This window comes from Aedes albopictus, chromosome 3, assembly GCF_035046485.1.
Source record: "Aedes albopictus strain Foshan chromosome 3, AalbF5, whole genome shotgun sequence".
Lineage (NCBI taxonomy): Eukaryota > Metazoa > Arthropoda > Insecta > Diptera > Culicidae > Aedes > Aedes albopictus.
The window spans coordinates 128,971,032-128,994,868 of NC_085138.1; the positions used below are offsets into that span (position 1 = coordinate 128,971,032).

At 44.4% G+C, this 23,837-nt stretch overlaps 1 protein-coding gene across 25 annotated transcripts in view; it reads right to left on the minus strand.

The window, feature by feature from the left end:
- Positions 1–2,054: 2,054 nt before the first annotated feature.
- The window catches only part of LOC109622365 (TLD domain-containing protein 2), a 768,101-nt gene continuing 746,318 nt past the window's right edge, over positions 2,055–23,837 (minus strand). For 19 of the 25 annotated variants that reach the window (XM_062860670.1, XM_062860669.1, XM_062860666.1 and 16 more), the window contains 3 exons: positions 8,380–8,539; positions 8,145–8,314; positions 2,055–4,551 (listed from right to left, as the gene is read on the minus strand). In XM_062860670.1, coding sequence (XP_062716654.1) covers positions 4,416–4,551; positions 8,145–8,314; positions 8,380–8,539 — 466 coding nt within the window. In that variant the 3' untranslated portion in view covers positions 2,055–4,415. The remainder of the gene's footprint in view (positions 4,552–8,144; positions 8,315–8,379; positions 8,540–23,837) is intronic. The other 6 variants (XM_062860675.1, XM_062860677.1, XM_062860679.1 and 3 more) reach the window with 1 other exon arrangement.

A 23,837-nucleotide genomic window follows, 5' to 3' on the forward strand; every position in this document is an offset into this window, starting at 1 on the left:
GTAAGGTGCTTATCGATATCCTTATCAAGGAGGACATAAGAGTGCTTCGAAATACGCGGCTTAAGAGGCATACGCAGGACTGTCAGGATGGCCTCCATGGTCAAATGGACAGTTCCACTAAAAGAAGGTGGAAGCATAGGTCGATCCCGAAGGTAGATAGTGGGATTAACAGGGGCTATGGGGAAGTCACATTCCACCTGATTCAGGTCCTTTCAGGCCTTGTCTATTGGCTACTTCCGATAGCATCTACATCGTTTCGGTCATGCGGGTCCTACTGAATGTACGGTTTGTGCTGGTTTAGAGGAAACGGCGGAACATGTTTGTTCATGTTCAGTCAACTTTCGCTCGTTGCACTAAGCTCTTAACCCAACTAGTGAAAGACTCACTAACTGGGCTGAGTTTTTAGCTGTCAAATAATCTCTAACAATAAATTTCTTGGGTTTTCGGCTTGCAGTCTGAAAAAAAAGTTGCGTTGACTGATTTCAGATCATCGCCGACGTTTCGGTCCAGGTATGGGACCTTCCTCAGGGTTCGATACAACAATCAACCGAACTTTTTTGCCTGTCTGCTACACTTCTGGGCCATCCGTTATGACTCGGTCCAGGGAATCCCCTTCTAGCACGGAGAAATACCTGCCGGGATTGACCATTTCTTTAACTGTTAAAGAAGTGGTCAATCCCGGCAGGTAATTCTACGTGCTACATAGAACCCGACATTTTTTGCTTTCAAAAGATTTCTGTGACAGGTTGATTGCTGATCCGACCCCTGAGGAAGGTCCCATACCTGGACCGAAACGTCGGCGATGATCTGAAATCTTAAGAAATCAAGCACCCAAAATCAGTCGATATTCGAGCGAGCAATAGAAATTCTGGGCTACCAACCTTGACAAATTGTGGTTCACTTCAAAAAGTGACGTTTGACTTCGTTTTAATTGGGCTATAGTCCACCTAACGGGCGCCCAGTTTAAACGTAGCCCACCTAAACATCGCCCAACGACCGAAAGTTGATTGTACCCGCGTTTTCGTACAATGTATGACCACATGCGGGGAGGACAAAACTCCGGATAATCTTGTCCAAAGTATGTGTACGGATGAGTTTGGCTGTAATGTCGTTTCAACGGCTATCACCCACATTGTCTTGCAGCTACAAAGGGGGGGGGGTGCGTGGACTCAGAGAATGGCCAAACCTGATACAAGAGGTAGTCCAGGGGTTCAGGGTCGGCTTCGTAGATCATACCGGTGCCCTGCGGTCGACATCGGCCCGTACAACGAATAAGTGGCCGCGAAAAGATCGTGCTGGTAGCGTGGCGTCGGTCTACTGGGTTGGATTCAAGTCCGAGGTTGGGAAGGGGTCCGTGGTATGGGCCAAGGCAGGTGAAGGCCCTCCTGTCAGTAACTTTCTGGTGCAGCAGATAGGGCCTGAGGGTTAGTGATACCCTTGCCTTTAGCAGTTCAGATCGTGTTGCACGTAAGCATCAGTTCTTGATGCTTGCAAAACAGTTGGGTGCAGGCGTGGAGGTTTACCCTGCCCGCCTTTCAAGGATTAAGGGAGTGGTAACGACCACACGGGAAACTGGCTAAGCTTTGGCTTATATTTTTTTGGTAGAAGACGGTCGTACACCCCATACTACCTGGACCTTCTGTTGAGAAAATTGCCCCCCATGGAAGAAAAAAAATGATTGCTAATGAAACGTAGAATATGGAAGTTGTTCCACAACCAAATGTGGACTACTGCTCCCATCTCCTTCATCATTGTGAATCTTTCTATTCCAACATCGGGTCCAGCCGAACCCCCCGCAATGGTGAGAACATGAAAAATCAATCAATCGAACCGAACGCACATGGATAATCAACGCAGCAACAAAACCAACATGCAATGATAACAGCAATGACAGTGATGACGTGGATACGAACGATCGTCCACAGTTTGTGCGTGTACGAATATGTGCGGTGTGTCTCTTCAGTGTCTCGTAAATGGGATGAGCCAAAAACCAACCAAGGAGTGATGTTCTTTCCTATTGAAATGATCAAACTCATAAGAAACGCATGAACGAATTGCTGCAAATGGCATTTTAGATGTAATCACTGTTTGCTTCATTTATTACCTATAGTTTTCACATGTAAAACGTGTTAATGAATTACAACATGTTTTTCCCTTTTTTGTGTTAATATGCCTATCAGAAAAAAAAGAAGATGTTATCTGTTTCCGTTCCAGCCGGTGGTGCTGGAACGGATGTTACGACTATTCCTAACTGTTCTCTGCCTGTTTAGTTATTCGTGTTGAAGTAGCTTCTGCGTGTTTGTTTTTTTCGTGGAGGGTACCGGCATGATAAGTTCGATTCTATGGATTCATTGTAACTGATTGACACTCGGGACTTCCGTAAGGATTGATCATTTCCTTCCATCGCATAGTTATTTTTTACATATAAATAAGACGTGTATAAGTATAATATGGATGTAGAAAAATAAAAAAATGTAATAAATTAAAAACAATGCTTACAGCTACAGCACGAAGAAAGTGCACGTTCGGGGGTTTCGATTCATACAGTTTACTGCGAAAGAACGATTAGCCCTCCCGGGATGCCTTACGCACCTCGGGGGCGGACCTGTGTTATCATATTTCTCTGTCATATGTATAATTCCAGGACGAGCTTAACCAAACAAAACAATACAGGTAAATAACGAATCCTAGCAGCAAAACAATATCAATATCGAATAGCGATGCTGCGCCAGTAACAAAACCCTGCAGCTGTCCCTTTACTTTTACCACTTTACTACGCTGACAAACTCCACACCACGCGGATAACTTCCGGTTCGCTCGTCTCGAACTGTCTCCCTGCTTATGCTGCTTTTGTTTATTTTCTCTACAATCGAATTTTGAATTGACATGCATTGGCAAAATGTTTATGTCTACGTGTTTCCGTGTTTGTATGTTCTGTTTGTGGGTGTTTATTGCATTAATGTCTGCTTTTTTTCACTGTTTATTGTCTAACATTGTGTGGTGATCCGATCCGATTTTTCTTCCATCAGCACAGAAATGTGACTTTACAATGCAGGTGTATGTGTGGATAGGACTGCCTCGACGAGTGACCGTCTTGTTCGCAAGCAACAACATATTGTTTGTGGCAAAATCTTAAAACTGAAGTCGGTGTTTTCTCAGGATGTGTGTTTGCGTGTTTGCGTAGGTGTGTTTGTGTTTAAATTTTAGGGAGGGATAAAGTGTTTTACGTTGACTTTTTGTCTACTTTTGTCACAACAATTTTTTTAACAAATGAAAAGCAGTCTCTAGGTTTGAACATTTTACTTCTAACACAATCCTTATCATGTGTTTTTTCTTCTTTATTTTAGCATCATGTTGTTTTTTGTTTAATTTCGTTTATTATATTTTTTACTATATGCTTGGTTTAATGGGTGATTACGAAGCTACAGCGCAAGCTGTCTTTTATTATTCCTCTGTAATTACTTTCGGTGACTTTGCATTTGTTAATTCGTTATTTTGCACTAATATATAGAGAGGTTAATCAACATATGCGTGTACAAGAGTTGGATTCTGCTTTGAGGACAGTGAAGAGTCTCTCTCGGACAGCCTTCGTTTTTGCTCCGTAGGCCATCTTCGCGAACGAAGAACGGAGGAAGAGAGAGACTCCGCCAAAAGTATAAATGTTTGTATGAGGGTATCTTCTGTAAATCTGGCAACACTTTGGAGCACAAATGCACCCTCTGGTGGCGTCTACAAATATTTACGAACCATCCTCGCCAGAGTTAGATTGCATTCTTTAATTTTTGCTACTCTCTTTTCGTTTATAAATATATATCTTCTTAACAACGGGCCCCACTTTATAGCGGAGGCTCTCTCCTTAAAGCTAAGAATTCATATTACTCCTCCCCTTGAGTGCAACCCTTCAATCCGACTCTCATGCCGTTTTTATCCACAAAACGTGAGTTACGGTTGCACTAATAAATTCTCTTCTCATTGTAAATGGTTTATATGTTGCTTTCTTTATTTTTATTTCATAATAATCTTCCGTTTTGCTGTAGAATCCATCATTATAGTGTTTATCTTAAAAGTAGCATCTTTCTAAAATTTGATTTATACTTTCTTCATTTCTGCAATTTCGATTTACAGTTACAATTACATTTACATATATATTACTTATCAATTATGCACTAAATTCTATCTCAGCCCATTGTAGCAATGCGATTTTGCCTCGATCACACTCACCCTTGCGAAGGTCTCAAACATCCTAACTTTCTCACGCACACACACACTCGCATCGTTTTCCGCATATCCGTGTGTGTCCTATCAAGACAGCACATCTCACCACAGCTTGCGCAGCTCGTCCCCTGCCGTCGGGAGAGGGAGGGGTTGCCACTCGTTTTATTTTTCGTTCACCTTGTTTTTTGTTTTTATTTTGTTTAGACAAATGCCCAGCATTCGAGAGTTTTGATGACAAAGTCCTCCTGTGGCGCCAGTGGTTCGTTCGAGTAGGTGCTACAGTACTGCGATCGGCCCTGATTCAGGTCACCGTCCAGCCAGAGGCCGAACTTTCCGCTGTAATGAGAAAAGAAAATAGAACGATTAGTTTTGGAGAAGAAGAATGCAGTGCGGGCGGTAATGCTGCAGCATGGAACTCGACAAAACGCGGAACGATACAAACAGAAGCGCAAACAGCAGGCCCTTCGCCTCTGATTTCGAGAGAAAACACCCCGCCTGGAAGAAGCGGAATGCGAGGAAATGGAACTGCTATATCATTCTCGAGAGCCATACAACACGCAATGGTTTCGTGCCGTGAGTCAGAATATGCGATAATAAGGGAGCCTCTTGCCCGGCAAACGTGAGGTGATAGAAAAATGGAATCAGTACTTCGATGGGCACTCAAATGACGTTGAGAACGCAGGCACGGGAGATCAAGGCAACGGACTACGTTACTGCATTTGAGAACGGAAATTGTTTAACTCCAGAGCTAAGGGAAGCTAAAAAAGCCATCCACCAGCTTAAAAATTTCTTAGCTTAGCTTACACTTTGCTGAGACTAACTGCACATATCTATGGTTGCTACTCCGTCATTGACCCGTACCAATGACAGTTGCACAATGAATTAACTGAATAATTGACTGGAGGTGGTTAACATTCTCACTGTGCACGCTTCAGAGGCTCTCTTTAACGGTACAATAACGGCGCCGCCTACATCATTGCAGTCAGCTTGGGAGAGGGAAGGAATGTTAGTAGCAACTTTGATGACAACCTTTGTTATGAAGGACCGCGTTTATCCCTGCGACATCACCAAAGGCTGCAGGATGGAATGCTTGTTAGTCGGGAATGTATCGTTGGGTCCGGATTCACTTTGATAAGTAATATGACCCTTTGAACGGCGTCCGCTACGGTTCAACCTAGAGCGACTAAAACTACCGGAAGTTGCTTCTGTGAAGAATTGTAGCCTAAGTTAAAATTCACGAATGAAAAAACGAATGTCGCCTCAGCATACGCGCAGAATCTCGAGGTCGCGTTGCCAGACGTGGGCGACCTCGATGAGGCCCTTCTGGAGGACTACTGGAGTACAGTGAAAGCAGCCATCATCAGGGATGGCATTCACCATTTGCAAAGAGTTACATTCACTTGCTACTATCTCAGTTCATAAGCATGCTATCAAAAAACAATGTATGGATGACTTTTATCTTGTAGTTTTATCTGAAAGTTTGCCGAATATCATAAGGGTCGCACACGCATGCTTAACTCATGAGCGAGCCGTGAAAGCAACTCTCCACGCCGTGAATGTAAATTACATTCACGGCGTGGAGAGTTGCTTTCACAGCTCGCTCACGAGTTAAGCATGCGTGTGCGACCCTTATGATATTCGGCAAACTTTCAGATAAAACTACAAGATAAAAGTCATCCATACATTGTTTTTTGGTAGCATGCTTATGAACTGAGATAGTAGCAAGTGAATGTAACTCTTTGCAAATGGTGAATGCCATCCCTGGCCATCAACAACGCATCCGAGAGCATCATCGGGTGCGTGGAGCGAATCAACGAAACGAATGGTTCGACGATGAGTGCAGAACGATTTTGGAGGAGAAGAACGCAACGCGGGCGGTAATGATGTAGCAAGGGAGCCGACAGAACGTGGAACGTTACAAACAGAAGCGGAAGCAGCAGATCCACATCTTTCGGGAGAAATACCGCCGCCTGGAAGACGCGGAGTGCGAAGAAATGGAAATGCTGTGGCGCTCCCAAGAAACACGGAAGTTGTATCAGAAGCCTAACGCATTCCGCAACGGCTTCGTGCAGCGAGCCGAAATGTGCAGGGATAAGGACGGAGGCCTCTTGAAGGACGAACGTGAGGTGATCGAAAAATGGAAGCAGCACTTCGATGAGCACCTGATTGGAGTGAAGAACGTAGGCACGGGAGACCACGTCAACGGAGGAAATGACGGCAGTGCAGCAGAGGATGGAAATGAACCAACTCTCACGCTGAGGGAAGTTGATGATGCCATTTATCAACTCAAAACTAACAAAGCAGCTGGTTAGGATGGTATCGCAGCTGAACTCATCAAGATGGGCCCAGAAAAGTTGGCCTCCTGTCTGCACCGGTTGATAGTCAGGATCTGGGAAACCGAACAGCTCGGAGGAGTGGAAGGAAGGGTCGATCACTATTTTGAATGCTGCCTACAAAGTGCTATTCCAGATCATCTTCCGTCGTTTGTCAACTAAAACGAATAAGTTATCAAGCCGGCTTCATCGACGCCCGTTCGACAACGCACCAGATCTTCACCGTACGGCAAATCCTCCAGAAATGCCGTGTACCAGGTCCCAAGCATGGCTCCAACGCATCACCTGTTCATTGCCCAGTCAACCAGTGATCGCATAGGATGTTAAATAAGATGTTAAAGTTGAGGCGATATACGTACATATACATGCGCCTAAACAGAGACATGCATGTATATGGCCTCCATTTTATCATCTTATGCAACATCTTATACGATTACTGGTTGTCTGGGTGACTTCAAAGCGGCATACGACAGTATCGACCGCGTAGAGCTATGGAGAGTCATGGATGAAAACGGCTTTTCTGGAATGCTGTCTGGACTGATTAAAGCAACGATGGACGGTGTTCAAAACTGGGTAAGGGTTTCGGGTGAACTATCCAGTTCATTCGAATCTCGCCGGGGACTGCGACAAGGTGATGGACTCTCATGCCTACTCTTCAACATCGCTCTGGAAGGTGTGATGGGGCGAGTCGGGCTCAACAGCCGGGGAACGATTTTCTCCGGTCAATTTGTGTGCATTGCGGTCGACATGGACATTATCGCCAGAACATTTGGAACGGTGACAGAGCTGTACTGCCCCCACTCGCATAACAGTCCCATATGAATAGGATATCCAGCAAAGATGTGACAGTTATGCGAGTGGGGGCAGTGTACACCCACCTGAAACGCGAAGCAGCAAAGATCGGACTGGTGGTGAATACTTCAAAAACAAAGTACATGCTGGTAGGCGGAGCCGAACACAACCGGATCCGTCTGGGTAGCGTTACGGTAGACGGGGATACCTTCGAAGTGGTGGAGGAATTCGTCTACCTCGAATCCTTACTGACGGCTGACAACAATGTGAGTCGTGAAACTCGAAGGCGTATCATCAGCGGAAGTCGTGCTTACTACATGCTCCAGAAGAAGCGGAGGTCTAAAAAGATTCCCCCTGCACCAAATGTACCTGTACAAAACGCTTGTAAGACCGATGGTTCTCTACGGACACGGGACATCGACCATGCTCGAGAAGGACCTACAAGCACTCGAAGTTTCCGAGCAAGGAGGACCACCATCTGAAGTGTACAAGAGAGTTGGCAAAGAAGGATGAACCACGAGCTCGCTGCACTCTACGGTGAACCCAGCATCCAATATGTGGCCAAAACCTGGAGGATACGGTGAGCAGAATAAGTGGCAAGTATGTCAGACAACCGCGTAAATTCAATTAGAGCAAAGAATTCAAGTAAGCATGAGGCTCCCAATCCAGCTTGAGAAGGTTCCTTATCAATTCCTGAAATAAAGCATTCTGGACAACTTTGAAGAAAACCTCCAAATGCGTTGAGGACAAAAGGTTAGGGGAACACTAGTCCACTTAAGTAATAAATAAACACAAAATACTCACTCTCCGGCACCGATCGCCAGGCTCTCCGGGTTGCCCTTGATGAAGTAGAGGTTCTCCCCGCTCCAGTGGAATACCTTGAAGTGGGGGTTAAACTTGTACAGCAGCGACTCGCCCGTACCGTAGAAGTGGTCCGACACGTGCAGCGAGCAGGATGTGAGGGCACCAAACACCTAAAAGAACAACAAAAGTTTTAGTTTTAGAACTTTCTTGATATGGAATAGCGGTGGATACTCACGTTGTGGTCCGTGTCTTCTATGACTATCAGGATGGGGCTTTCCAGCTTGTGCATCTTCCGGTACAGCGAGTTCAGCGAGAAACCGTGCAACGAAGTGCTGAACACCAGGGACCACGAGTAGCCCTCGGCACGTGCTGGCAGGTGGGCGCAAAGTTTTTCACTGTGGAAGAGATTGAGGATAAGATGAAAATAGTGTTTATAGCTTTTTTATTTGGACGTGCACTCCCAAACTTATATCAGGAGCCGGTTAGATTGGTTGTCTTTGTAACTCTTTAAAAAAATAACGTTTGAATAGGTTAAGATCAAATAACGGTATAATTGCAAGTTGAAGGCCTTGAAGTATGCCTAACAAAATTCTTAGGAAATTATCTGAATTGTCAAGATATATGCGCTGAGAAATGATTGTTTAATTCTTTTCAAACATTTTTGTTTGCCTCATGGAGGCACTGACATTCTAGCGCAACTCCAGAACAATAAGGTAAGGTATGTAAATCTTACGGATAAACTTCTACTGAAAATTGTGGCAGAAATCCTTGATGCTCTAGAGGATGAAGGTCCGTTTTGCGGCCCTGGGGTCTATTGGATCCCACCATATACTCTCGTGTTCGCACTTCTGTAGGCGGGTACAGATATATCAGGCGGCTCAAAAGAGAAGTCACAAACATAAAATGCACCTCTGGGGATATTTACATCTCATACAGACAGGTCTAATTTAACGCGGTAAAAAAAAAAGACAATTACACCGTCTTCGGCCAGAGACAACAGACAACACATTCAACACCCAGTGACCCAGTGGAGAATTTTTCGTTTGACGAAAAGTTTTCCCCGACTGGAGCGGGAATCGAACCCTATTCGAGGCTTACGAGACACCTAAACGACTGACTCTGCTAACCGCTCGGCCACGAAGCCCACAAAATTTAATGCGGTTTCTATTTGAAAACTCCATACATTTTTTTCTTTCATTGTCTTATTTTTGCTTAATTCATCGATACTGCCATACTGCCCCGCCTCCCCCTATTCTGTCAAAAAATTTCGAAGGGGGGAGACAAAAAGTCAAAATGAAATTTGTATCCGCCAGTACTTAAAAAATGGAGAAACATTGTAGATGACCACAGCTCTGCGACTGTTCCAAATGTTCTGGCAATAATGTCCATGTCGTCCGCAGAGCACACAAATTGACCGGATTTTGTGAAAATCGTTCCCCGGCTGTTGAGCCCGGCTCGTCGCATCACACCTTCCAGAGCGATGTTGAAGAGTAGGCATGAGAGTCCATCACCTTGTAGCAGTCCGGCGAGATTCGAATGAACTGGATAGTTCACCCGAAACCCTTACGCAGTTTTGCACACCGTCCATCGTTGCTTTAATCAGTCTAGTCAGCTTCCCAGGAAAGCCGTTTTCGTCCATGATTCTCCATAGCTCTGCGCGGTCAATACTGTCGTATGCCGCTTTGAAGTCGATGAACAGGTGATGCGTTGGGACCTGGTATTCACGGCATTTCTGGAGGATTTGCCGTACGGTAAAGATCTGGTCCGTTGTCGACCGGCCGTCGATGAAGCCGGCTTGATAACTTCCCATGAATTCATTCATTTTGGGTGACAGACGACGGAAAATGACCCCACGGTGTGCCAAAAACCATTATTAACAAATAAAAATGTTTACCAGTTTGGCACCCGTCATTCGAAAGATATACTATCCTAGTATGTACTCTGAAAATTTGAAAATCTTTCATCGAGGGAAATTGAAGTTTTTGTCATTTGAGCATATTGCGTTATTTCTATAGGATTTTCTTATATGAGTAAATATGCACTTATCGTGGTTCTACCGCCATTTATAATTTCAACCCAAAAACCTTAGTTTTTCAAATACTAACCAACGTGTATGATGTTTAGACAAAGTTTCTGCAAATTTGACAACATTTTGTTAAATTCCTTCCTTTGAGATTCTTCTCAAGTTACAGTTATTTATAAAATGTACGCTATTTCCCTAAATTTTACTTATAATCGCTATAATCCAATTATTTCCATGCGACTATCATACCCGTATATGTCATCAGAACAAAAATGTTAACCTTTTCAGAAATAGGTATTTAATATGCGTGATTTTTGATCCAATTCGCGATAAATTGGAACCATTCTGTTGATGAGTTTGATAATCACAATGGTATGGGAGCTTAAGACGTTTGTAAAATAAATTTAAAAAGTGTATCTTTCGAGTATCTTCTTACGAGCTGAATCTGAGCTATTTAACGACTGAAATTTCATCAATGATAAGAAATCCTTGCGTTCGTTTATATACTTACGATTTTATGTATAAATAAGTGATTTTTTTATAAATAGATTTATTATGTGTCATTAAATTGTACTTGAAATGCTATGTAAATGCATGGTTTCTAATGATTGGAAGTTTAAAAGAAGTATTATATTCCGTTTTCTCTACAAAAAGATAACTTTGAATTAGATACGACAAAAAGCACAATAGCTAATCATTTTGTAGTATAGGAAAATTAATATAAATTGTTCATGCAATTTTCAACCTTAATGTCAAACACAGGATTATATGTATTGTTCCATATGTATTAGTCTGGGACACGGTTATATGGGAAAAAACGGGAAAACTCTCATTCCTGTATACTTTTTGAGTGCCATTTTGCCCTCATATCAACTGTGCAAAATTTCAGCTCAATCAAAGAAACTATATTTTAGCTCCCGCCTTTTTTAAATGTTCATACTATTTAGTATGAGGAGAATTTACTTCTTCAAAGAAAAATCGCTAGGGGTCTCCTTTTGATCCCTAAAAATGAATGAAGTGATCTCTGAAGAAAACTTCATGAGAATTCAGTCCTCCGAAGACCGCAAAGCGATGTAATGTTCGTTAAAAAATATAAAGCCTTACCCGATCAATAAAATCACGATATATTATTATTTATTGTTAATCCTTACGTGTTAAACGGCGTTGCCATGCTATTCGGTTTTCTTTCGGTTATCTTTTTCCACATGCCTTAGATCGATTTGCGGTGTTCGGAGGGTAGATTCCTCGTCAAATTTTCAAATCCTCGTCATTTTTACAGAAATCATTTATCAATCTAATTTTTAGGGATTAAGGGGCCACCTGTGACGATTTTTCTTTGAAAAGGTGATTTTTCCCATAGTAAATTGTATGAAAACTTAAAACGGCTGGCGCTAAAATGTAGTTTCTCCGATCATGCTGAAATTTTGCACAGTTGATATGGGGCCAAAATGGCACTCAAGAAGTGTGCAGGAGTGAAATATCTAGTTCTACCCATGCTAATATATATTGTTGTTGTTACAATTTTAAACACCTCATGACAATTGTTTAAGGGTGTGAATATGAGATTATCACTTAATTTTTGATAAATTGGAGTTGATACACAATACCGTAAGCTATAACTCCAATTATCTGATGGAATATTTTTTTTATGTTTAAGAAAAGATCGGTTATCCATGTTAAAGACACATTTTTACTTTTTTATAATAGACTAGAAAATATTTTGAACATGTGGCAGATGTTCTTCCTAACACTTTTTCAAATTATTCTATAAATATCTTAAACTCTTAAGCCAGCGTGACTATCAAACTCATCAATATAATGGTATTAAATTTATCGCATATATGCCCAAGAATCACGTATATTCAATACAAATTGCCAAAAAATTGTTTGATGACGTATACGGGGTTAAAACTTGTATTGTAGGTAACATATTAGGGAAATATGTTGGGATATCAGAGAGTAAACTATTCAAATAACTGTAACGTGTGATTCCTCTAACAAAATGTTGTCAAATTTGCAGAAACTATGCTTGAATATCATACATGTGATAAGTATTTGAAAAACTAATGTACATATATTTGTAGAAATCATAAATGGCCGTAGAACCACCATATGTGCATATTTAATTACACAAGTTCACAAAATAAAACGAAAGTCGTGAACTTCTGTCAATGACCAAAATTTTTGAAGCACAATTTAGTGCTGTTTTCGAAACCGAGCTTCAAAAAATTTTAAGTAGAACAGTTTTTGAGTTTTAGCTCAATATCGAGTTTTGCAACTTTTTAAAATATGTAATTTACTAAAATTCAAATATTTTGCGTTTTGTTCAACCAATTTGTTGGCGATACTCGCCTTGCCGTTCCTCGAAGGACTTTCTTCGCTAGTCCTTGACTAGCACCGATTAGCACTTTACTCGCGATTACGTACAACCGAGACAGTTTTTCACACGCACTGGGGGTACTGAACTTTTGGTAAGGGTCATCAACCGACCGAAGATATGGAATGAAGACAAGATCGAGCGTAGTGTCGAGTTCGATGTATATTTTGCTACTAATTACTATTTACAATTGTTGCTGTATTCACAGCGTCGTCGGTTGACCATCGGCTATTTCGGTGGTCACTCATTCTCTCGCTCAGTTGTAATTGATGAGAGATGGATAATTGGTTATTCTATAATACATTGTGGCTATCTCCAACATTCCGGCCACCTTGAAACAGAATGTTTCAACAAAATTCAAGGAAAAAACTATTTATAAAGGTTCCAGGGTCGCTCAATTCAGCTTCCTGGTAGATGCTTGGAAGAGTAGTTCACGATGTGCCACTTCGCTGGCAGGGGAATTCATGACGTCTGGGCAGATCCTCGGATGTAGCCGGCCGGTGAGAATTCATCGTTGTCGACCGGGAACAAAGAAAAAGACCAGGTAGATCTTACTAGGGAAACATAAAGTATTGGACCTGCAATTACCTTTGCAGAAACACAGGTGAGCATCGAGCAAGTTCTCCCACTAGGGGTTGCTCTACCTGGTTTCTGTTACATAATTCTTGGAGATGGGAGCAGAGCGATTCGAGCCACGGGTCGCACCTTTGTTGGCCGTACTTGTCCTGAGGGGTAGCACGCGGACGATACTGTCCTTTCCGAGGTGCCGGATGGTTTTTCCCAGCGGCCAATTTCCTGGCGGAACGTTGTCCTCCTTGATGTTGACGTAGGCGCCGACATCGATTAAGACGGGCGGATTGTAGTAGATGAAAATGGCCATGTAGACTTCGGTAGGCCCACAATTTCGAACGACTGTCTTCTCGTAGAACGATCTATAGTAATCGACTCCACACACGATAAACAGACGCAACGGCGAAACCCGCGAGACCGGCAGATCGGCTGTGCTCTGCTGGACTAGAGTGGGCTTGGATCGGAAACAAGTGTGGCTTTGGTGGAAGACGGACTTTACAAAACTTCTGCCACCAAGGATCCAGAACTTCTGACGGAGAGTGGCTAGCAGGAGTTGTGGTACCTGCATGCAGTAGGCTTACGTGTGAACTGCTAGCCAGCAGAGTAGACAGCGGATGTTCGGCGAGCAGAACGATAGGGTGCTTGTTGGCGATGGATAGTGCGGAGTTACCCAGGCGAGTACCAATGCGGCGGATACCGTCTTCATCGATGGAAGGTTTCAGCAGCTTTAGTGCTGATGACTTGGCGACACGATCGCCGTTTGCTAGGTCTGAGAACTCCTCAGCGAATGTTTCGTGATGTGCGAGACGGCAGATGAGATGCTCAGCGTGGTGGAGCTCGGCGGTGGTGAGTGGTGGAATAGGTGGAGTCTTTGATCGGCTGCTGACACTTAGCGAAGCGGTGTCCGATCCGGAACGGCGCAGCTGTGCGCGCTCCTTTAGATGATGCCGATAGCGATTGCGGAATGCTGCTATTTGGCGAAGCTTGTTGTTGCGGGAATAACTGAAGAACAAATCTCTGAAGAATGTTGCTTGTGCGGCGGTCATCGCCACAGTTTTGCGTCCTTTCTCGGGCGCCGCGGGAGAGTTTGCTTGGTCGATGGTGGTTTTGGGCCAGCAGTCTGGCGGTTCGAAAACTTGAGCGATGTACGACATCACTTTGTGCTTGGTTCGGATGGCAGCGGGGAGAGAGTCTAGCATGACTCGGAAGTTGTTGGTCTTCGGATCCCAAAGAAGACCGAGCGTGGGGATCGCATGCTCATCTTGCACGCCGTGAAATGGTTGGATAGCCAGATCTTCCGGTGGATCATCCTTCAGCTCTTCCTGAGCGTTCGAAACCCAGCGTCGTTCTTGGGTCCTTGGGAGGCTAACGAAATACCTTCCTGTCGTATCGCGCGTCGTCGTTGCAGCGTACAGCTCTTCAAGGCGGTTTTCTTCGGACGATCGAACTGGAGTCGATGGAGTTGTTTCCATGTCCCAGAGTTTTTGTAGAGCGGCTTCCAGTCGATCATCAGCTGTAGAGAGGTAGCAGAGACGTGGAATGCAGGTAGCCGAGCGAGAAGCGGGACCAGTGACCGTCCAACCAAATGGAGTTTCGACTACCCACGGAAGACCTTCACCCAGAGAAATCTTCCGTCCCGTGTGGAGTTCCCAGTAGGTTTCACTATCGATGACGAGGTCAACACTTCCGGGGACACTGAACTGCGGATCTGCTAGCTGCACGTTGGGCAACTTCCATGCCGAGATGTCTATCGGCATTGTTGGCAGATCTGACGACAGCTGCTTCAGTACCAAAAACTGCAGTTTCATCGAGATCGTTCGATCTCCCGACTCGATGGTGGCAGTAATGGCACTACTGATTTTCTGCGTGGATGATCCGATGCCTGCGACGGACACATCCACTGGAGAGCGGCGACTGTAGAGATTCTTCGCCAGCGGTTTCGAAATGAAATTCGACATCGATGCCGAATCAAGGAGCACTCGAGCCTTGTGCGTGTTGCCGTGATCATCCACGATGTTGAGAACAACCGTTTCCAGAAGTGTCATGGTGCATGGAGTTTGGACTGCCATGCTGACTTGACGGGAACCCGCAGCATCCACAGAGTGGGAAGTGGATGGACGCGGTTGATGAACCAAAGGAGCCGCTGGAGCAGCAGGCTGTGATGACACGGTTGGCTCGGCTGAGCTAGTTTGGATAGCTGGAGTAGCGGATACTTGCACTGGAGCGGGATCGTGCAGAAGCGAGTGGTGCTTCTCACGACACGTGCGACAGATGAATTTGGAACCACACTTCTTGGATTGGTGGCCGAAGCTGAGACAGTTCCAACACAGCCGCTTCTGGGAAACCAGCTCACGACGCTGGCTGACACTTTTCCCAAGGAACACCGGACACGTTCGCAACGAATGACTGTCCGAACAGGAAAGTGGACACGAATAGCTTGGAGGGGATGCTGTTGCGGCGTTGGCTGACACTTTCTGCTTGAAGCTCTTCTGCGGATTGCCGGCCACCTTCGACGAGGCAGAGTGATGACTTTCTGGTCCTACGGACTGGAGAATCCGTACCCGTTGGTATAGAAATTCGACCAGTTCATCGTACTTCACATCGTCCTTCTGGCTGGTTTTCTCCTCCCAGGCCCGAAGTGTCGCTTGATCCAGCTTGTAGGAAAGCAGATGGATGAGTGGCAAGTCCCAATGGTCCACGGGTTCGCCCAGCTTGGATAGGGCGCGAACATGACGTTGGTAATCGTCGACCAAGCCGTGGATGCGCATTGCACACTCCTGCTTGACTGCTGGCAGATCGTAGAGAGCCCTGAAGAGCTGCTTCTTGAGGTACTTCCGGTTGTCGTACCTTTTCAGCAGCGCGTCCCATGTCGTCGCGTAGTTATCAGCCTCGATGTCCACTGATTCGAAGGGTTTCTTGGCGCTACCTTCGAGGGATTGAAGGAGATACTGGAGCTTGGCTACAGCGGGAATGTCTCCGTTCACGTGGACCATCGAAGTAAACGTGTCCCGAAACGAGATCCAGCGCGAGAAGTCACCGTTGAACTTTGGCATCTCGATTTTGGGTAGGCGGAGGTGGAAATGCGGTTGATGTTGTTGTGGAGCTTGCATCGAACCGTTGAGCGCCGACTGGTTGGCGTCGGCCATGCGCTTCGAGAGCAGGAATCCCTTGGCCCTGCAGAACCGTTGCTCGAATTCCACACGTTCGTCGATGTGCTCGTCCAATTCCTCAGGTTCATCAAGCCTTTCGATGACACTCTGACACTCCCCGTAATCGTCGTTCAGCTTGTCCAGCGATTCAATGCGCACACACAATTGACAGCTGTCGCGAGCATGATCATAGTCGCGAATAAATCGCTCCAGTGCATCCAGCAATTTGATCAGGCATTTGCGACGCGATAGGCTGTCGGCCAATAGCTTCTCCTCTTTGCTGGGCATCGCGAACGAAACGAACGGAAACGGTAGTTGAAATCGAACGACAAATCCTTCCCGGCGCGCAACTGACCGTTTCTACGCGAGACCGAACCGGCGAGGGTTGAACACAATCGAACGATTTGCTCCTTCCCGTCGCGGTGTCAAAACCCTTTCGCGACGTTAAAATTCGACGGAAGTGGATCGTTATTAATCGAATCGATCTCTCCTTCCCGTCGCGAACGAACCCACTTCTACGCGGTATCGCAAATCGAGGGCGCGAACGACTTTCCACTCGATTCGCGGCCGTCTAACCACCAAACCACAATAGCAATTCGAAAAAGCTACCCACTTTCTTACGTTCTAGTCACGGCTACTGCTAGCCACATGCAGAAATTGGAACGGACTCACCGGGGGCAATCCTTGGGGCGGATGCTATCCAAAGACTCGATGAATTTGTGCCAAATGGATCCAATGGCACCAGAATGATGGCACCGAGTCGCGTTCCCAATCCACGCTATCACGCGTTGAAGATGGCGATGATGAAGACACAGGATCAATCACCTTCCACAATGGCCACGAACAGTTCACAATATGGCCAGGACAAAGTCCGATCTTTTCCTTCACTACAGAGTAACACTCGCCTTAGTGCACTCTCAAGCGCGAAATTGTTCTTCACTCCACACAAATCGCACGCGAAACATTTGCCGACGGCAGAAAGTGCTCCGAAAGTTTGATTTTGCACACCCGCGATCGAAGCACTTGAACGAATAGTCACTACCGTTCACCCAAAGTACCGTCGCAAAATCGTTTTTGCGAATATGATTCACCGTGTACAAATACGGTATCACGTCACTGTGTCTTCTACGGCTGCCGAATAGTACCCGCCTTGGTACTATCCCCACGCGCGAAACAGTCACACAAGATGCGCTGATTGAAATCGATTGTTAATCTTCTCCACACACCACCGAGGTTTATCCGCCTTGATAAAACCTCCCAGCGCACTCGCACCGTATGTCCGCACAAAGGGCAATCGAAAATTGCTTAATTGAATGGCAGCCACTGACAATGATGACCTGCGCGCGCGTTTGGTCGTTGTTTTATTGCATTTATTGCACACTGCGGAGAAGCACTTTTCGGCTAGGAATTGCCTTCAATCCGGCTCGAAGGACCAAATGTTGGCGATACTCGCCTTGCCGTTCCTCGAAGGACTTTCTTCGCTAGTCCTTGACTAGCACCGATTAGCACTTTACTCGCGATTAAGTACAACCGAGACAGTTTTTCACACGCACTGGGGGTACTGAACTTTTGGTAAGGGTCATCAACCGACCGAAGATATGGAATGAAGACAAGATCGAGCGTAGTGTCGAGTTCGATGTATATTTTGCTACTAATTACTATTTACAATTGTTGCTGTATTCACAGCGTCGTCGGTTGACCATCGGCTATTTCGGTGGTCACTCATTCTCTCGCTCAGTTGTAATTGATGAGAGATGGATAATTGGTTATTCTATAATACATTGTGGCTATCTCCAACACAATTTTAAATCTTTTTCCATAAATTAAAAGCTGAATACAATACCATTCGATCATCTGAATACAGGTTTTGCGTCAGATTGATGAAATTCAAGATATTGGCAAGTTTTAGGGACGATCTTCTTAAATTTTAGCAAAATTCCCAAAAAATTTTGAAGAAATGTATTTTTTTCAATAAGAAAAAAACAACTTAAAAATTCTTTCTCGACGTTTATTTGACATATCATATGTAGGCGACTTACAGTAAAAATTTCAGCTCAATCGGAGCATTCATTACAGAGTATGAGATGTTTGAAGTGAGCGACTTTGCTTAAAAATAGAACAAAAATCGATTTCAAATCATCAACCTTGTATGGAAAGTCGAAAAAATTTCCGCTCTACTGTAAATTTTTTCTTTCGCGTTTTCGAACTCAGGGCATGATTTTACACCAAAAATGATCATCAGCTTACCGAGTTCAAAAATGCTGTAAACTAGTGTTATATATGAAAATTCTATAGAAATACCGCAATATCTTCAAATGACAAAAACTTCAATTTCCCTCGATGATAGATTTTCAAATTTTCAGAGAAGATACTAGGATAGTATATCTTTCGATTGACGGGTGCCAAATTGGTGGACATTTTTATTTGATAATAACGGTTTTTGGCACACCGTGGACCCACTTTGTAGGCAGCATTCAAAATAGTGATCGCCCTGAAATTCTCACATTCCCAATGATCGCCTTTCTTGTGAATGGGGCAGATTACCCCTTCCTTCCACTCCTCCGGTAGCTGTTCGGTTTCCCAGATCCTGACTATCAGCCGATGCAGACAGGTGGCCAACTTTTCTGGGCGCATCATGATGAGTTCAGCTGCGATACCATCCTTACCAGCTGCTTTGTTGGTTTTGAACTCATGAATGGCATCCTTAACTTCCGTCAGCGTGGGAGTATGTTTATTTTCGTCCTCCACTGCACTGGCGTCGTCGTTTCCTCTGTTGTCGTGAGCTCTCGTGCCTACGTTCTCCTGAACCTGAACGGCGTGCTGATCGAAGTGCTGCTTCCACCTTTCGATCACTACACGTTTGTCCGTCGGGTGGCTCCCGTCATTATCCCTGCAGATTTTGGCTTGAGGCACGAAGCCTTTGCGGGATGTATTGTGCTTCTTGTAGAATTTCCGTGTTTCTTGGGAACGGTACAGCAGTTCCATTTCTTCACACTCCGCTTCTGCCAGGCGGCGCTTTTTCTCCCGAAAGAGGCGGGTCTGCTGTTTTCGCTTCTGTTTTCGCCTCTGAATCGCTATTTGGATCTTTAATGACGAATATTGATGAAGATTTCTGTGTGGTAGAATCATTGCATCCCTTATGGAAAAATGAACTATTTCATACAGCAATTGAATTCTCTCTAATTGTGCATGTAAACAATAGACCTGAAGAATGTGTTTTTGAAGAAGTTCATGATTATCGATCTGCAAATTATGTTAATATACGACAACAAATTTCTCTGGTGAATTGGCAAAATGTGTTAAGAAATGAAGAAAATGTCGAAGATGCCGTTACAACATTTTACAGAATATTATACGATATAATTCACGACAATATACCTTTAAAGAAAAGAAGACGTCATCATACCTCAAGGTACCCCATTTGGTTCAATCGATAAATTAAAAACCTGAAGAACAGAAAACAGAAAGCACATAAAGCATACAAAAATACAGGAATGATCAAAGCTTATTCAATTATTTAAATATTTGCGACCAATTAATTCATGCCATTGATATTGCATCCGAAGAGTATAGCGAGAAAACTGAGCGGGAAATAAAATCATGCCCGAAGATTTTTTTCAATTACGTTAAAACTAAATTAAAATCTGACAATTTTCCACCTGAAATGCACCTTGACGAAAAAGTTGGAGTAGACTCTGAAGCAAATTGCAATCTTTTTGCAATATTTTTCATTGCAATATTTTTCATTTCTTCCAGAGCTATCTAAAGACATCAATGTTCATCAAATCAAAGTACATGACATTACGGATGCTTTGAAAAGTCTAGATGCCTCCAAAGGTGCTGGTCCGGATGGGATTCCACCAGTATTCTTGAAAAATGTATCAGTAGAACTTACATCCCCGTTATACTGGCTTTATAACATGTCACTGGAATCAGGTAGTTTCCCTGAAACGTGGAAAAGCTCTTTTTAGTGCCAATTTTCAAAAGTGGCAAAAAATCCGACGTACGTAATTACCGTGGAATAGCTATAATCTCTTGCATTCCGAAGATCTTTGAGGTAATAATCAATAAAACTTTATTCGACATGGTCAAAAACAGAATAACTCACACGCAACACGGGTTTTTCAACGGACGTTCAACATGTACAAACTTGCTCGAATTCATACATTATTCGTTGACGGACATGGACAATGGCAATCATGTGGAAGTTCTCTAAACAGACTTCAGTAAAGCTTTTGATCGAATTGACGTACCAATGTTGCCTTTTAAACTAGAAAAATAGGATTTGGTCCAGGTCTTCTTAAATGGGTCGGGTCATACCTTTCCAATCGTCAACAAATAGTTAGATACAAGGGAATAAAATCTAAACCTATTCAAGTTACATCTGGAGTTCCTCAAGGATCTCATTTGGGCCCATTATTATTTATTCTGTACGTCAACGACATTTCCTTCATTCTTAAAAAAAGTTAAAGCTCTCATATATGCCGATGACATGGAACTCTTCCTAGAAATAGTAAACGATGAAGACTTGCACACTTTTCAACAAGAAATCGATATGTTTTATGTGTGGTGTAAAAAAGCCTTTTACAACTGAATGTGAAAAAATGTAACTCCATTACCATAAGTAGAAAACGTAGTACACCAGATGTAGCAATATTAGGCCGGAACAAATCTCATTTTCTTCTTTTGTCACAATACTCGTTGGCACGCTAAGGGGGAGGACAATAAATAATAAATGTATTTGAACAAGAAATACCCAAACAATTTGACAAAATCTATAAACTCATCGGATTTGTTAAGAAATTTTCTGTGCAACTCTAATTTCACCTTAAAATTTCAAAATTTCTTGAATAATTTATTGGTGTCCCCCCTCAAAATGTTGAATTTCGACCAAAATTTTCCGAGGGGGCGGTGACATAAGAGAAAATCAAAATTTGTGTCAGCCTTATTAGGTGATCAACAGGTAGAAAAATGCGTCAGAATCAGGGATTTGGGAGTGATTTTAGACTCTAAATTAACTTTTACTGATCATTATAAAACAGTTATCAACAAAGCAAATAATATGTTAGGCTTCATAAAACGATTTAGTTATCATTTTCACGATCCATATACAGTAAAAACATTATATGTAGCCTATGTACGTTCAATATTAGAATACTGTAGCATAGTTTGGTCACCATGTTCGGTTACACATGAAAGTCGTATAGAATCAATTCAGAAACAATTTCTACTATTTGCGCTTCGTAAACTAGGTTGGACAAGGTTTGTAATGTTCCACGTTCTGTCGAGTCCCTTGCTGCAGCATTACCGCCCTCGCTGCGTTCTTCTCCTCCAGAACCGTTCTGCACTCTTCGTCGAACCATTCGTTCCGTCGATTCCGTTCCACGTACCCGATGGTGCTCTCGTCTGCGTCGTTGATGGCTGCTTTCACTGTACTCCAGCAGTCCTCTAGAGGGGCCTCATCGAGCTCGTCCTCGTCTGACAACACGGCCTCGAGACTCTGCGCGTATGCTGAGGCGACATCCGGTTGTTTCAGTCGCTCTAGGTTGTACCGTGGCGGTCGCCGGTGCCGTACATTGTTGATGACGAAGAGTTTTGGGCGCAGAAGAGCCGTCCATCAATCAGAAGTGGTCGATTTGAGATTCCGTCTGCTGTGGTGATCTCCAGGTGTAACGATAAGGGAGTATTGGAAAAGGGTGCTACATATGGCCATATTTTTGGAGGTGGCGAAATCAATGAGTCGTAGGCCGTTTTGGTTCGTCTGCTGGTGGGCGCTGAACTTACCAATCGTCGGTCTGAATTCCTCCTCCTGTCCTACCTGAGCGTTCAAATCTCCTATGAGCTATGATGATCTTGACGTCGTGGCTTGGGCAGCGATCGTACTCGCGTTCGAGCTGCACGTAAAATGCGTCCTTATCATCATCAGTACATCCGGATTGTGGGCTGTGCATATTATGCTGAAGTTGAAGAATCGACCCTTGATTCTCAACCTGTACATTCTTTCGTCAATCGGCCACCAACCGATCACGCACCTCTGCATATCTCCCATCACGATGAAAGCTGTTCCCAGCTCGCGTGTGTTGCCGCTCCTCTGGTAGATGCCCAGACACCCAGTAATCGTATAAGATGTTGCATAAGATGCTAAAGTAGAGGCCATATACGTGCATGCCTCCATTTAGGCGCATGTAAAATGTACGCATATCGCCTCCACTTTAACATCTTATTCAACATCTTATTCGATCACTGGTTGACTGGGTGGTGTGATTACCTCTAAATGTTCGCACCATGGATCCTGTCCAACACACCTCCTGCAGCGCTACGATGCCGAACCCGCGGTCCTTCAGTAGATCGGTGAGTATGCGGGTGCTCCCAATGAAGTTGAGAGATCGGCAGTTCTACGTAACGAGTGTCCAATCGTAACTCCTTTTTGTTCGCTGGAGTCGTTGCCGTTGGTCTCGGTTCGTATTATTCTGTTGCTGATTTTCCGTTACAATGTTTTTTTACGGCTCGCTCGTAGGGCCTGACACCAACACCCGACTTTCCGGAGGACCATAGTGCACAGTTGAGCTTAGAGTCCTTCCCTGGCACTCGGACGTAGATCAGCCGCCCCTAACATGGGGATCAGATGCTGTTGTGAGCCGCTCCTCCTGGAGAACAGACGCTCTGGTTTGCCGAAACAAATCCCTCCTTCCCTGTCAGCCTACGACCAAAGTTCCCACCGGGGTTGGTTACACGATCTTCCCTAAGGTTTCTCATAGTTTCCGGTCGGTACCACGAGGAGGTAGGGATAGGAGTTGTTGGGCAGAGGCTAGTGGATCACAATGGGATCTGAATTGCGCAGCATACCCAGCCTTTACCCAGCCTTTACCCAGTACATCCGGATTGTGGGCTGTGCATATTATGCTGAAGTTGAAGAATCGACCCTTGATTCTCAACCTGTACATTCTTTCGTCAATCGGCCACCAACCGATCACGCACCTCTGCATATCTCCCATCACGATGAAAGCTGTTCCCAGCTCGCGTGTGTTGCCGCTCCTCTGGTAGATGCCCAGACACCCAGTAATCGTATAAGATGTTGCATAAGATGCTAAAGTAGAGGCCATATACGTGCATTCCTCCATTTAGGCGCATGTAAAATGTACGCATATCGCCTCCACTTTAACATCTTATTCAACATCTTATTCGATCACTGGTTGACTGGGTGGTGTGATTACCTCTAAATGTTCGCACCATGGATCCTGTCCAACACACCTCCTGCAGCGCTACGATGCCGAACCCGCGGTCCTTCAGTAGATCGGTGAGTATGCGGGTGCTCCCAATGAAGTTGAGAGATCGGCAGTTCTACGTAACGAGTGTCCAATCGTAACTCCTTTTTGTTCGCTGGAGTCGTTGCCGTTGGTCTCGGTTCGTATTATTCTGTTGCTGATTTTCCGTTACAATGTTTTTTTACGGCTCGCTCGTAGGGCCTGACACCAACACCCGACTTTCCGGAGGACCATAGTGCACAGTTGAGCTTAGAGTCCTTCCCTGGCACTCGGACGTAGATCAGCCGCCCCTAACATGGGGATCAGATG